The sequence below is a fragment of the Felis catus genome, chromosome A2, assembly GCF_018350175.1.
Source record: "Felis catus isolate Fca126 chromosome A2, F.catus_Fca126_mat1.0, whole genome shotgun sequence".
Lineage (NCBI taxonomy): Eukaryota > Metazoa > Chordata > Mammalia > Carnivora > Felidae > Felis > Felis catus.
Genome location: NC_058369.1, coordinates 101,786,282 through 101,798,420, shown reverse-complemented (window position 1 = coordinate 101,798,420; position 12,139 = coordinate 101,786,282). Strand labels below are relative to the sequence as shown.

The 12,139-nt window shown below is 35.6% G+C and overlaps 1 protein-coding gene across 1 annotated transcript in view; it reads right to left on the bottom strand.

Moving 5' to 3' along the window:
* Window positions 1–12,139, bottom strand: part of GLCCI1 (glucocorticoid induced 1) — a 108,766-nt gene that overhangs the window by 16,244 nt on the left and 80,383 nt on the right. The window contains exons 6-7 of the mRNA XM_023242103.2: window positions 7,411–7,563; window positions 2,038–2,248 (exon numbers count right to left, since the gene is read on the bottom strand). Coding sequence (XP_023097871.2) covers window positions 2,038–2,248; window positions 7,411–7,563 — 364 coding nt within the window. The remainder of the gene's footprint in view (window positions 1–2,037; window positions 2,249–7,410; window positions 7,564–12,139) is intronic.

The window sequence follows — 12,139 nt, the reverse complement described above, 5'->3', positions numbered from 1 at the left end:
GTAAACATTTTGCAAACATACACATGTATCAAATCATTACACTGTGTACCTTAAACTTACATATGTTCTATGTTATATGTAAAAACAGTGCATATTTTAAACTGAGGATCTAAGTGAGTACCTCTTCTGAACTGCAGAAACCATATATTTATCTGCCTCATTGCATCCTGTCATTTAGAGGCCCTAAAAGGCAATCTCACAAACAGTTAACCAAAATGGAACTCACTTATCATCTTCCTAATATATTTCCTTTTCGGTTCAGTGTCTCTCAATTATCCACAATATTAAACTTAGAAGAAAACAGAACTCTAGAATTAATTTCCTAGCTTTATTATTACTGCTGTTTTTACTTTTCATTTTAACCCAACTATAGGTGCTAATAAACAGCAACAGTAGTCAACCTGAACCACACTTATCCTTTCTACTGAAAGAACACAGAATACAGGTTTTGGAATCAATCGGACCGACCCTTTTATCCATTTACCACCTGGGTAGCCTCAAACAAATTACTATTCTTTAAAATTTCCAGTTACCTTCAAAACAAATCCTCCCACCAAAAGCAAGGTGTTTTCTTCTTTGTTGTACTGTGAAACATCCATAGTAAATATTGTGAGGATGTGACTAAAGGTGTTTGCTCCAGTAGGATGCCTCAGTGAAATAAGTTTCCTAGTCTGACATTCTACGAAATGGGAGACTTCCCACTTGAAGCAAAGAGATGCCTAAAGTACTGTCTTCAATACACCTTTAATGGAGGAAGGGAGTTCACAAGGCTTTTCAAAAATGGAAGGGTGAAAAGAAAGTGGAGAAATGCTGAGATCCACCCACAGAAATAAAAGCAGAAGACAAAGTCCAAAGTAACTTCTACTTAACATCTCAGCAGAGAGTCAGGCATAATGATGAGTGAAAGAAGCCAGACACGAGAATGAATACACATGTACCATTCCATTTCTGTAAAATACGTTAACACAGAAAAACTAAATTATGGCGATGGAAGTCACAACAGTGGTTACCTCCAGATGGAGAGGGGAAGGGGGCCTGAGGGAGCCTTCTGGGATGCTAAAAAATGTTCTGTATCTTGATCTAGGTAGTAGTTTCGTGAGCACATACATATGTAAAAATTCACTGGGCTGAGCACTTCAAATCTGGCCATTTAAATGTAAGAATACCTCAAAATAAAACAAATTAAGGGGACTAGCAATCAAATCAGGGCAAGGACCACAAAAATCCTATAGGATACTGTAAACTCTGCCTTTTTAGGTTTTAAAAATTTTGCCACCTATGGTGTATTTCTCTACGGTGAGAAGCAATACATGTGTCATAAAATAAGTTCAGTGTTTCTTTGAAAGTAACTAGGAAGGTGGAGCCTGGGCAATCTTTCTTGCCTTCTGTGTCTAGGTCTGAGGGGGCCAGAAACCACAAGGCAAGAGTCAGTGGTGGCCAAGTGCCTGACACAAGTACAGGAGACATGGGGAAACAGCTGAGCCCTGACAAGTAACAAGAAATCCCAGAGGTTCTGCCCTCTTACCAGTGTTCGTTAGTAATTCATCTATATACCACGACAACCCCTGATATCCTGTAGGTACTTACTTAACTTTATCTACTTGGCTCAAAATACACCCATCCTTCCAAAAGAATATCTAGAATGACTTCCTCCTGAGTCAATCTGATTACAAAAATCGAACTGTAGGCATGAGAAACATAAACTCTACCATAACCATCAATAGCTCTGGACAACACCAAGAAAAGACCTGCGTGTTACATGATGTAAAGCTGTGCGCACTCCATCTTAGAGCTTACAGGTTTCGTTAACTGTCAGAACCATGCGCTGTGCTTCTCTGACACATTTATGGAAGATGTTTGTGCGAGTCACAGAGAAGGGGGTACGGGAAACCAATGAACAAACCTAGATCAGCCAATCCTTTACAATCCCCCCATCCCACAAAAGAAAACAAAAAGTGATGTAATGGTCTAAGACAAAGAAAGTAGAATGAGCAAGGCCCTACGACAAACCCTCTAAGTGGGTGATTTCTTTCTCACCTTTATCACGATCATAGAGTAAATCTTCTGTGGAGCAAGGGCTCCCATCCTGGGATTCTGGGGGACAGAAGGGAGACACACACGGAGAATGGCTGCTGCAGCTACTGCTGCGCTCCTGCACGGAGGGGGTCTGCGTGTCGATGCTGCGGGTGCTGCTGCTCCGGTAGTGAGCGGGGAGCGGGGCCCTTCGGCCGTCTGGGATCTCCAAAGGCTAGAAGAGAAACCACCGTCACACGCGTGAGCGACAGCGCACACCCTTGATTCGTGCAGAAGCACACGGCGCTGTCCTTGTTTTCACATTCCACTGCTAGCTCACCATAATTGCTTCTTCAGAGAGTAAGATACCAGTCTTGTATCTGAGGTTGATTTCTGCACATTGCCTTGACCGAATGAAAAATTTATTTCAAATCCTGATGGAGTTCGGTCTCAAATACTAAGGATAAATTGCTTTACAAATTCCATAGCCCTCTGTATGTATTCGTAGGTTAGCACTTCCCAGAATCCTCCTCAAGGGTAGGGGCTTTGTTTAAACATGGTATCCCTAGTGCCCACAACGGTGTCTGGCACATAGCAGACAACCAACAAACATTTGTCAAATGACGTTATCAAACTGTGCAAGAAATTACTCTGACTTGCTAGTAAGAAAAGTAAAATCTCATATTCACAGGGGTAGATATTTCTATTGGTCCATTCTTAATTTCAACTTTTTAGAGATCAGGAACAGAACTGTTTTCCATTTCCTTTACAAATTATCCCAAATTTCTCATAAAGTGATTTATTCTATTACTATTAAACAAAGGATGTTAACATAACTCAAAACAATTCTACTGTTTTGGTATCCCTCTAACTAGCACTATTCATAAGTTTGCTTGGTTCCAATGCATTGTTTTGAGTGGCAAAAACAAGAATAGAAATGAAATAGAAATGAAACTAAATAGAAATGAAACTAAAATCACAAAAACACACGTTTTAGACCTGAAAAGACCTTAGAGTTCATTATTCCAGAGTCTTTACAAATAAAGAACCTATAACTTAGTGCTTCTGATGTCACACTAATTAAATGGCATGGGAGCCTCTGTCACAGTGGGCTCTCTACTCTTTTTTTTTTTTCGAGAGCGAGAGCAAGAGCGAGAGCGAGCGAGAGCATGAGTGAGGGAGGGGCAGAGAGAAAGGGAGACAGAATCTGAGGCAGGCTCCAGGCTCTGAGCTGTCAGCACAGAGCCCGACGCGGGGCTCGAACTCACGAACCGTGAGATCATGACCCGAGCCCAAGTCGGAGGCTTAACGGACTGGGCCACCCAGGCACCCCATACTCTGCTTCTGCTGTAAAGGAAATCTTACTCCATTTTCCTAATCTGTGTGCTAATGAAGTAAACTCAACAAGTAAAATTCTATGCATTAATCACTTAAAGTATTTTGTTATTATAGAGGCAAGACTGCAATGCTAAGAAAAAGAACAAATACACACTTAGTGTATTTACAACTTATTTTTACCATGTACTGCTTTTACTCTGAGCTTTGTCATTTCAGAGTTTTTAGAAACACTGTCAGAGGGATAATGGAGTACGATAAAATTAGACAAGATTCAAAACGTGTCAATTTTTCTATAACGAACAACCAAGTTAAGTCAAGGCTGAAACCATTAACTACTGAAATAAAAACTTCATTTATCTATACAATGCTGTTAAACCAAAACTATAGCATCCTGATAATGACTACCCTACTATAAAGAGAATATTCAATTATGTAAATATTAGTTCATTTTGTAAACAAATAAGAAAGTAAAACTTTCCAATTAAAGAAAGAAATATTCCCAAAGGAATATTAACTTCGTTGGTCAAACCCTAAGAAAATGTTACTTTAAAATTTTTTCTTTCATTTAAATAAATTTAGATTTTAATTACAATTCTACACTAAATGTTAGAATGAACAAAGAATAAACCATTGACGCAGGTGTTTTTGGACAAGACTGTATTGCAATATAAGATGTGTGAAGTTCTCGGGGTAACCCATAAGGAAAGGTCATTTTCAAAATTATATTTGAGGGCTTCATGACAGAATTATTTCTTAAAATTTAGATATCTGTCAAGGAAAATGTTACTTTAATAAAAGTGTCAGTATTGGTAAGCAGTAAAAAAATATGATGCATAAATCTATAATTAAAAAAATTAAGAATTTGAGTTATCTTTCATTCATGTCCTATTTGATAAACACAGTCTTTCTGTATTCCCATTCCTTAATCTATAACTGGGTAATATATACCAATCTCCTTCACCAACTTTGTTTTGTTATGAGAGAGTACAAGAATTATAAGAACAAAACAGATTTTAAAAATTTACTGTTTACACAAAATAACAATGGGAAAATATAAAAGCTTAGAAGACTGATATAGTTAACAGGACAGTTTTCTTTAGTTATTGGCAGGCTCACTAATGGTAACATTTTGTTTATTAAAACTTTGAGGCACACTTAATCATCAATCGAAAAAATTCTAAAAATTAGTATTGTAGCTGTAAGTGTGTAGGTTACCCTAGAGTAATTCTGAAATGGCTACTGTGAAATTAGAATGTAACTTATTTAAAAGCAGAACTGTATAAAAATTTTACCTGTTTAAGTATAGCTGACATACAATGCACATTAGTTTCAGCTGTACAACACAGTGAATGGACACGTCCATACATTATGCGATGCTCACCACTAATGTAGCTTACCCCATCACCACACAATGCTATTACTATAACCATTGTACCTTTCATCCCTGTGATTTATTTATTCTGTAACTGGAAGCATATACCTCCCACTCCCCTTCCCCTTTTTTGCTCATCCTCCCACCCTCTCCCCGCTGGCAACCACCAGTTTGTATTTATGGGCCTGTGTGTTCATTTGTTTTGTTTTTAGACAGGTGAAATTATATGGTATTTGTCTTTCTCTGAGTTATTTCACATAGCATAATACTCTCTAGGTCCATTCACATCGTCACAAATGGCAAGATCTCATTCTTTTTTATGGCTGAGTAACATTCCATTGTGCGTGTTTTATTTATATTCATATGTACTTTCATATATTTTATAGATTAATTATATATATATTAAACACACACACGGACACCACACCTTCTTCATCTGTCAATGGACACTTAGGTTGCTTCCATATCCAGGCTATTCTAAATAATGCTGCAGAAAGCAAAGGCATGCACCCATCTTTTTGAATTAGTGTTTTTGTTTTCTTGAGATTATGTTATTAAGTTTTATATTCTAGTACAGTTTGTTTTGATGTTCTTAAGGATCAGCAAATATGTGACTGATTCTTTCATCTTCAAAGAATTAAACCAATTTCACTTCCTTACATTAATGCTTTTAAAGGTTACTTAACGTATAAAGGAAACATTTTAATGATGATGTGCTAAGAGATGACATAATTTCCAAAAATGTCTTTATAGCATGATAAATATAAATTAAAAATTTAAATAAAACATCTAGGAAGAAAAAAATTGCACAACCTTTCGGGAGGACAATTTTAGCAATAGTCATCAAAATTTAAACATACAAATGTTTTGACCCAGCAATTTCACTGCTAGAAATTGTCTGCAGGAGTACACAATGTTTCCTAAAGCACTGCTTGAGATGACAAAAACTGAAAATAATGTAAATGTCCATCAACATGGAACTTCTAAATTATGGTGCATTCATACAATGATTCACTACGTTCACACACATACACACGTCAAGAAGGATCACAAGAAATTATGCATAATGCTCGTATCTGCTAATAAGCAATACTGAGAATTGAAAGAAAGTTTTACGTTTTAATTTTACAAATGTAAGATTGGACTCTGTGACTTTTGAAATTAATTAACTTTTAAAACCTGCACATTATTTAAAGGAACCAGATACACATTTGACATAAATTAAATCATTATTTTGGTTCAAAAAAAATCACAGAGATAATTAAGTCAAAGGTTATTCTATGCTTTCTTTTGTTGAGTATGTATTTGTAATGTGGCCAAATATACGTTCACATGCAGTAGTGCCCAGATTACTTTTCTGGGACAGAGGTAATTTATAAAGCATTTTTGGTGAATTTAAAATGGTTCAAAGACCTAACCACAAGAGAAACCTAAAATTAAAAAACTCCTAGAAGAAAACACAAGTATTATTGTGGCCTTATATTTAGGTAATGGTTTCTTAAGTATGACACCAAGTATACAAATATGACACCAAGTAAACAAAAGAAAAACAATCAAACTTTATCAAAATTGAAAATGTCCTTTAAAGGACATCATCAAGAAAATAAAAAGTGAAGAGACAACCAAAGGATGGGTATTTTCAAGTCCTACATCTAATAAGAAATTGTATCTAGAAAATAAAAAAAAAAAAACTTTATAAAGAATTTCTATAATTCAATAGAAAAAAGGCAAAATAATCCAGTTTTATGATTATAAATGTTCTAAACAGACAATTTTCCAAAGAAGACACACAAATGGCCAACAGCACACGAAAAGACGCTTAATATCTTTAATATCATTAGATTCAGAAAATGCACAGCAACACCATGAGATACCATTTCACATCTACTAGGAAGGGTGTAATAAAAAAAGACAGAATTACAGGTATAGGTAAAGATGGAGAAATTGGAACCTCCATACAAGTAAATCGTGTAGTGCAGAATGTAAAAGTGCAGCCACTTTGGCAAAACAGTCTGGCAGTTTCTCAAAAGGTTAAACAAAGAGCTACCATACCAGCAATTTCACAACTAGGTATATGCCCAAGAGAAATGAAAACATGTTCACATGAAATCTCATACATGAATTTCATAGCAACATTATTCATAATAGCTAAAAAGTAGAAACAAGACAATGTTCATCAACTGATGACTAGCTGAATAAAATTCATACAATTGGGTATTTGGCAATAAAAAGGAATGAAATACAGATAAATGTTACCACTTGGGTGAACCTTAAAAACATTATGCTGAATGGAAAAAAACAGCTACAAAAGGCCACGTGTTGTATGATTCCATTTACAAGAAATGTCTAGAACAGGCAAATCTGCAGACAGATAAAGTAGATTAGTGGTTGCCTACCGCTGGGGACACTGCAAGGAAATGAGGGATGGTTACTGAGGGACATAGAGTTTCTTCCCAGGGTGATGAAAAGGCTGTAAAATTGACTGTGGTGATGGTTGCACAACTGTGAATATGCTTAAAAAAAAAAAAAAAACCCACTGAGCTGCACACATTACACTGGTAAATTGTATGGTATGTGAATTATAGCTAATCAAGCTGTTACCAAAAAAAAAAAAAAAAAAAAGGACTACTGAGACAGTTCTGAATGCTAAAGAAGAAAAAAGATTCGAACATGCCATGTAACCTTACCTTGGACACTTCCTCCTTTCCATTATTTTCTTTAATGAATACCTTTTCTAATTCAGGACTTATTCCTTCTACATTGCAGGGCACACGTGAAACTGATGATTTTGGCACTGATATATTTGACAGTGGCATAGGGACTGATCTTGATCCAGTAGCCTACAAAATATAAGACAAGGTGGGGTCAAATTATTTGTGGTCAAAAAAAAAACAAAAATCAAGAAATCAAGAATTCAAGAGCATGGTAAATCTGAAAATGGAAAACTCAATGAACAGAGATTTTTCAATATTACAAATACACTATATATCCAGATACACCCACAGAAATGTAGGTTCTAAAGTAAGGAAGGTCCAGAGCCAAAATAACCCTTTATGTAAGTGTCAAGTTTTAATAGTATAATGCATACATTTTTTTGGTAGGATGGCAGACAGAACCTTCTGCACAGTTTAATTTTTTCCCTTTTGTTGTTTTTATTAAAAAAACAGTTGAAATCATGTCAGTTAAATGTATCATGTGGCTTTACCAGACACCTCTGTGTTTAAAAGATTTATTTCCCTCACTGTTAAAATTACCTTCCAGTATTTTTCATTTCCATTTGTCAACCATTTGAGAAAACCTTCTGGATTATTAAGTAATGTGGCAACAACGTATCATGCTAAGTTCAGTAACACAATTGATATCCTTAAGGTTGTTTTTCAAAAGTCCTTTGGAGGAGTTCTCAAAAATTAACCACCTCTCACAGCTGTCATAGAAGGTACCTTAAAGACTTTTTTTTTTTTAATCCAGTAGAGTTAACATAGTGTTATATTACTTTCAGGTGTACAATATTGTGCTTCAACAATTCTATATATTTCTTGGTGCTCATCATAATAAGTGTACTGTTAATCCCCTTTACCCATCCCCCCACCACTTCCCCTCTGGTGACCATCACAGTGTGTTCTCTATAGTTAAGAGTAAGATGAGCTTTTTGATGCTCAAGGAACTAATACCAGATTGGAAATGAGGAAAATAAAGATGAACAAGGCAAAAGTAAAAATGATACATGATCTCTCTCTTACTCTGAATGATTAAAGTTGATACATAGGATTCATATTGAGGTAGACTGCTAATCATTGATTAACACATGAACAATTATTTCCTCTACTCAGGGCTGTGTTTCTGCCATCTGTGAGCGGCTGCCTGCTAATGCCCTTTGTTATGATACACACGTTTTTGTTTTTTTTTTCATATGAAAGTTGTAATTCTTTGTCATACATTTGCTGTTTACTTTAGATCAAATACCTTTCTTTCAGTACTTTTATGGTTTTTCATTTTAAATATTTAACCTATCATGATTTATTTTTGTGTATGGTGTGAGGCGGTATTTTTTTTTTTTTTTTTTGCCACACAGTAATCAAACTGCCAAGATTTCTTTATGATTCTATATTTGATTTCCTTATGATTTCTATATTTGATTTGATTTTCTTAACTGATAATCCCTATACAAAGTTACACTTTAATTGCTGATATTTATAGTACATGTTGGTATCTTATAGGAAAAGTCTTTTCAAATTTTCTTTTCTATTAATTGGCATTAATTTTCCATGTGACTTTTGAAGACAACTTTTCAAGAAACAAAACCATTACTTTTAAATTTCCACTGGAATTCAATTTGAAAATTTCAATTTTCTGGAATTCAATTAATTTCAGGTAAATGGCTATTTGAAAAATAATGAGTCTTCCCTTCTCATGCATGAATGTGTTGAGATTTCCCATTAAGGTCTTGGTTTTCTACCTCATATTCTCAATAAAGTCTTACAGTTTGCATATTTCTCTTAAGTCTAATTCTTGGCATTTTATATATATTTTTGTATATACTAACATGTCATTGCTAATTGTAACATAACAAGAAACATGTATTTGGAATCTTCCCTGGTTCTTGACACACATTTCCTACAACTCTTATAATTTCCTGACTGATAGATATGCTAGCAGCATCTTTTGTTCTAATATTTGGTTTCTGACCATGGAACCTGACACAGAGGTTCCTAAATTCCTTGGAATTTCCTGGGTGATAGAAGAGTCTTCTAATGAGGGGACTTTTTTTTTTCTTTTAACTTTTTTAAAAGTTTATTTATTTAGAGAGAGGGGGAGAGAGAGAGAGAGACAGAGTGCAAGCAGGGGAGGGAAAGAGAGGGGGATAGAGAGAGAATCCTGAGTAGGTTTCATGCTGTCAGTGCACAGCCCGACAAGGGGCTCTATCCCATGAACTGAGATCATGACTGGAGCTGAAATCAAGAGTCAGATGCTTAACCGAATGAGCCACCCAGGTGCCCCTAATGAGGTGACTCTTGACAGGCTCCTGGATAGGTTCAGGATGAGGGCTAGTCAACAGGAAGATGAAGCCATGATCACAAGCTTGGAACTTTCAGCCCGACACATCCTCTGGAGATGGCAGAGGGGCTGAAGAGTGAGTTAATAATGGATAATGCCTATGTGATAAAGCCTTCATAAAAATCTCCAAACTTTGGTTTTAGAGAACTTCTAAATTGGTGAATACATATCCATAAGCCCTGTGCACCTACCTCTTCATCTAACTGTTCATCTGCATCCTTTATTATATCTCTTATAATAAAGTGGTAGACCTAAGTGTTTCCCTGAGTTCTGTGACGTGTTATAGCAAATTACTGAACCTGAAGAAGGGTGGTTAGGAATTCCTTCTTTATAGTCAGATGGTCAGAAGTACAGATGACAACTTGGGACCTGTGACTGACATCTTAACAGGGGTGGGTAGTCTTACGGGACAGAGCCCTTAAATTGTGGGGTCTGTGCCAACTCCGAATAATTAGTTATAACTGAATTGCAGGATACTTAGTTAGTGTTTGGAATTGGCAAGTTGGTTGGTGTGGGAAAACCTCCCACACGTTTGGTGTTAGAGGCACTGTAAGTAGAGGGTACAGTGGTTTGCCTTCATTAGTATAAAACTACTGATTTTTATAGGCTTATATTTTATCTTATCTTCTCATTATCAGTTTCTTTTTGTTGTGAAAAATTATAATCATAAACATAATTAAACACTATACCACAATGAACTTCAGTACTCATCATCCAGCTTCAAAATTACCAACATCTGCCAATCTTGTTTCATCTAAACATCTATTTTTCTTCTGTTCTTAGATTATTTGAAAGCACATTCCAGACTTCATACTTCACCTACAAGTATTTCAGTATGTATAGCAGATAATTATTTTTACACATAACCACGATGCCAAAAATTCAATGTAAATTAGGAACATGTGCCAAAGTCTTTTTTGTTGTCAGCAAGTCAATAGGTCTTCTATAAATCTATTGGGCTCTTACAGAAAAAGTGCTTAAAATAAACAGAGTAAAGAATAACACACTATTTCTACCAGATTAAGAAGAAAAAATTGTACTTTGTCTCTATAATTTTGCCTTTTCAAGAATTTAATATAATGAATCATACACTATGTAGCCTTTTGCTTCTGACTTCATTCACTTAACATGGTATTTTTGAGAATCAACCATGTTTTTGTAAGTATCAGGAGTTCCTTCCTTTTTCCTGCTGAAAAGTATTGCATGGGTGTTACAAAATGTTGTTTTATCTATTCATCAGTTGATGGATATTTGTTTCCATTTTTTGACTATTATAAATAATGCCTCCATGAACACTGATGTACGAGTCTTAGTGTGGACATACATTTTTATTTTTTGTGGCTAGATATCAACGAGTGAAATTTGGGGGCTCTATGGTCAGTGTGTAACTTTTTAAGAAAATGCCAAACTGTTTTTCACAGTGGTGGTACCATTCGGTCTTCCCATCAGCAATGTGTGTCTGTTCTAGTTGATCCAAATCCTCACCAACACTTGGTATAGGCTATTCTGTCAGTTTTAATGGTTTAGTTCATTGACTTTCATTTTCTAAATAGATTATATTACATACAGATAACAATAACTATTTTTTTTCTTACTGCTCTGTCTAGAGCCTCTAAACTACTAGCAAATAATATCAATAACTGTGGGCATCTACGACTTGATTTTTATTTTAACAAATGTTTCTAATATTTTACTGTTAGGATCTCACCACATTTGCATTTTAGTCACATTAGGAAATGTCATATTTTTAGTAAAGCCGGTTTTTACCACGTATAGATAACTGAGTTTTTATCAGGTGTTATTCAGCATCTACTGTGATCTTCATATGCAATGAACTAAACTAATACATTTCTTAATGTGAAATCATCCTTATGTTTGTGAAACAACTCTGATTAGATTTGTTTTGATTCACTACTTGGGTTTCTTCTTCTATACTTCTACATTTGATTTACTAAAATTTACATCAATATTTTTTTAATATTTATTTCTTTTTGAGAAGGAAGAGAGACAGAGAGACACAGAGTGCAAGGGGCGGGGGGCGGGGGGCTGGGCAGGGAAAGAGAGAGGGAGACACAGAATAGAAGCAGGTTCCAGGCTCTGAGCTGTTAGCACAGAGCCCGACACAGGGCTTGAACTCACAAACTGAACCATGAGATCATGACCTGAGCCAAAGTTGGACGCTCAACCAACTGAGCCACCCAGGTGCCCCTAAAATTTATATCAATATTTTAGGTGAATTTGGTCTAGAAAAGCATCTCCCAAACTATATTCCATGGGAAGTACATGTTCCTAGGGAGGCAGGAGAACCACAACAAAACCCCAATCCTCAATTTCTTCTAATGTAAAATAGGTGTAAATAGA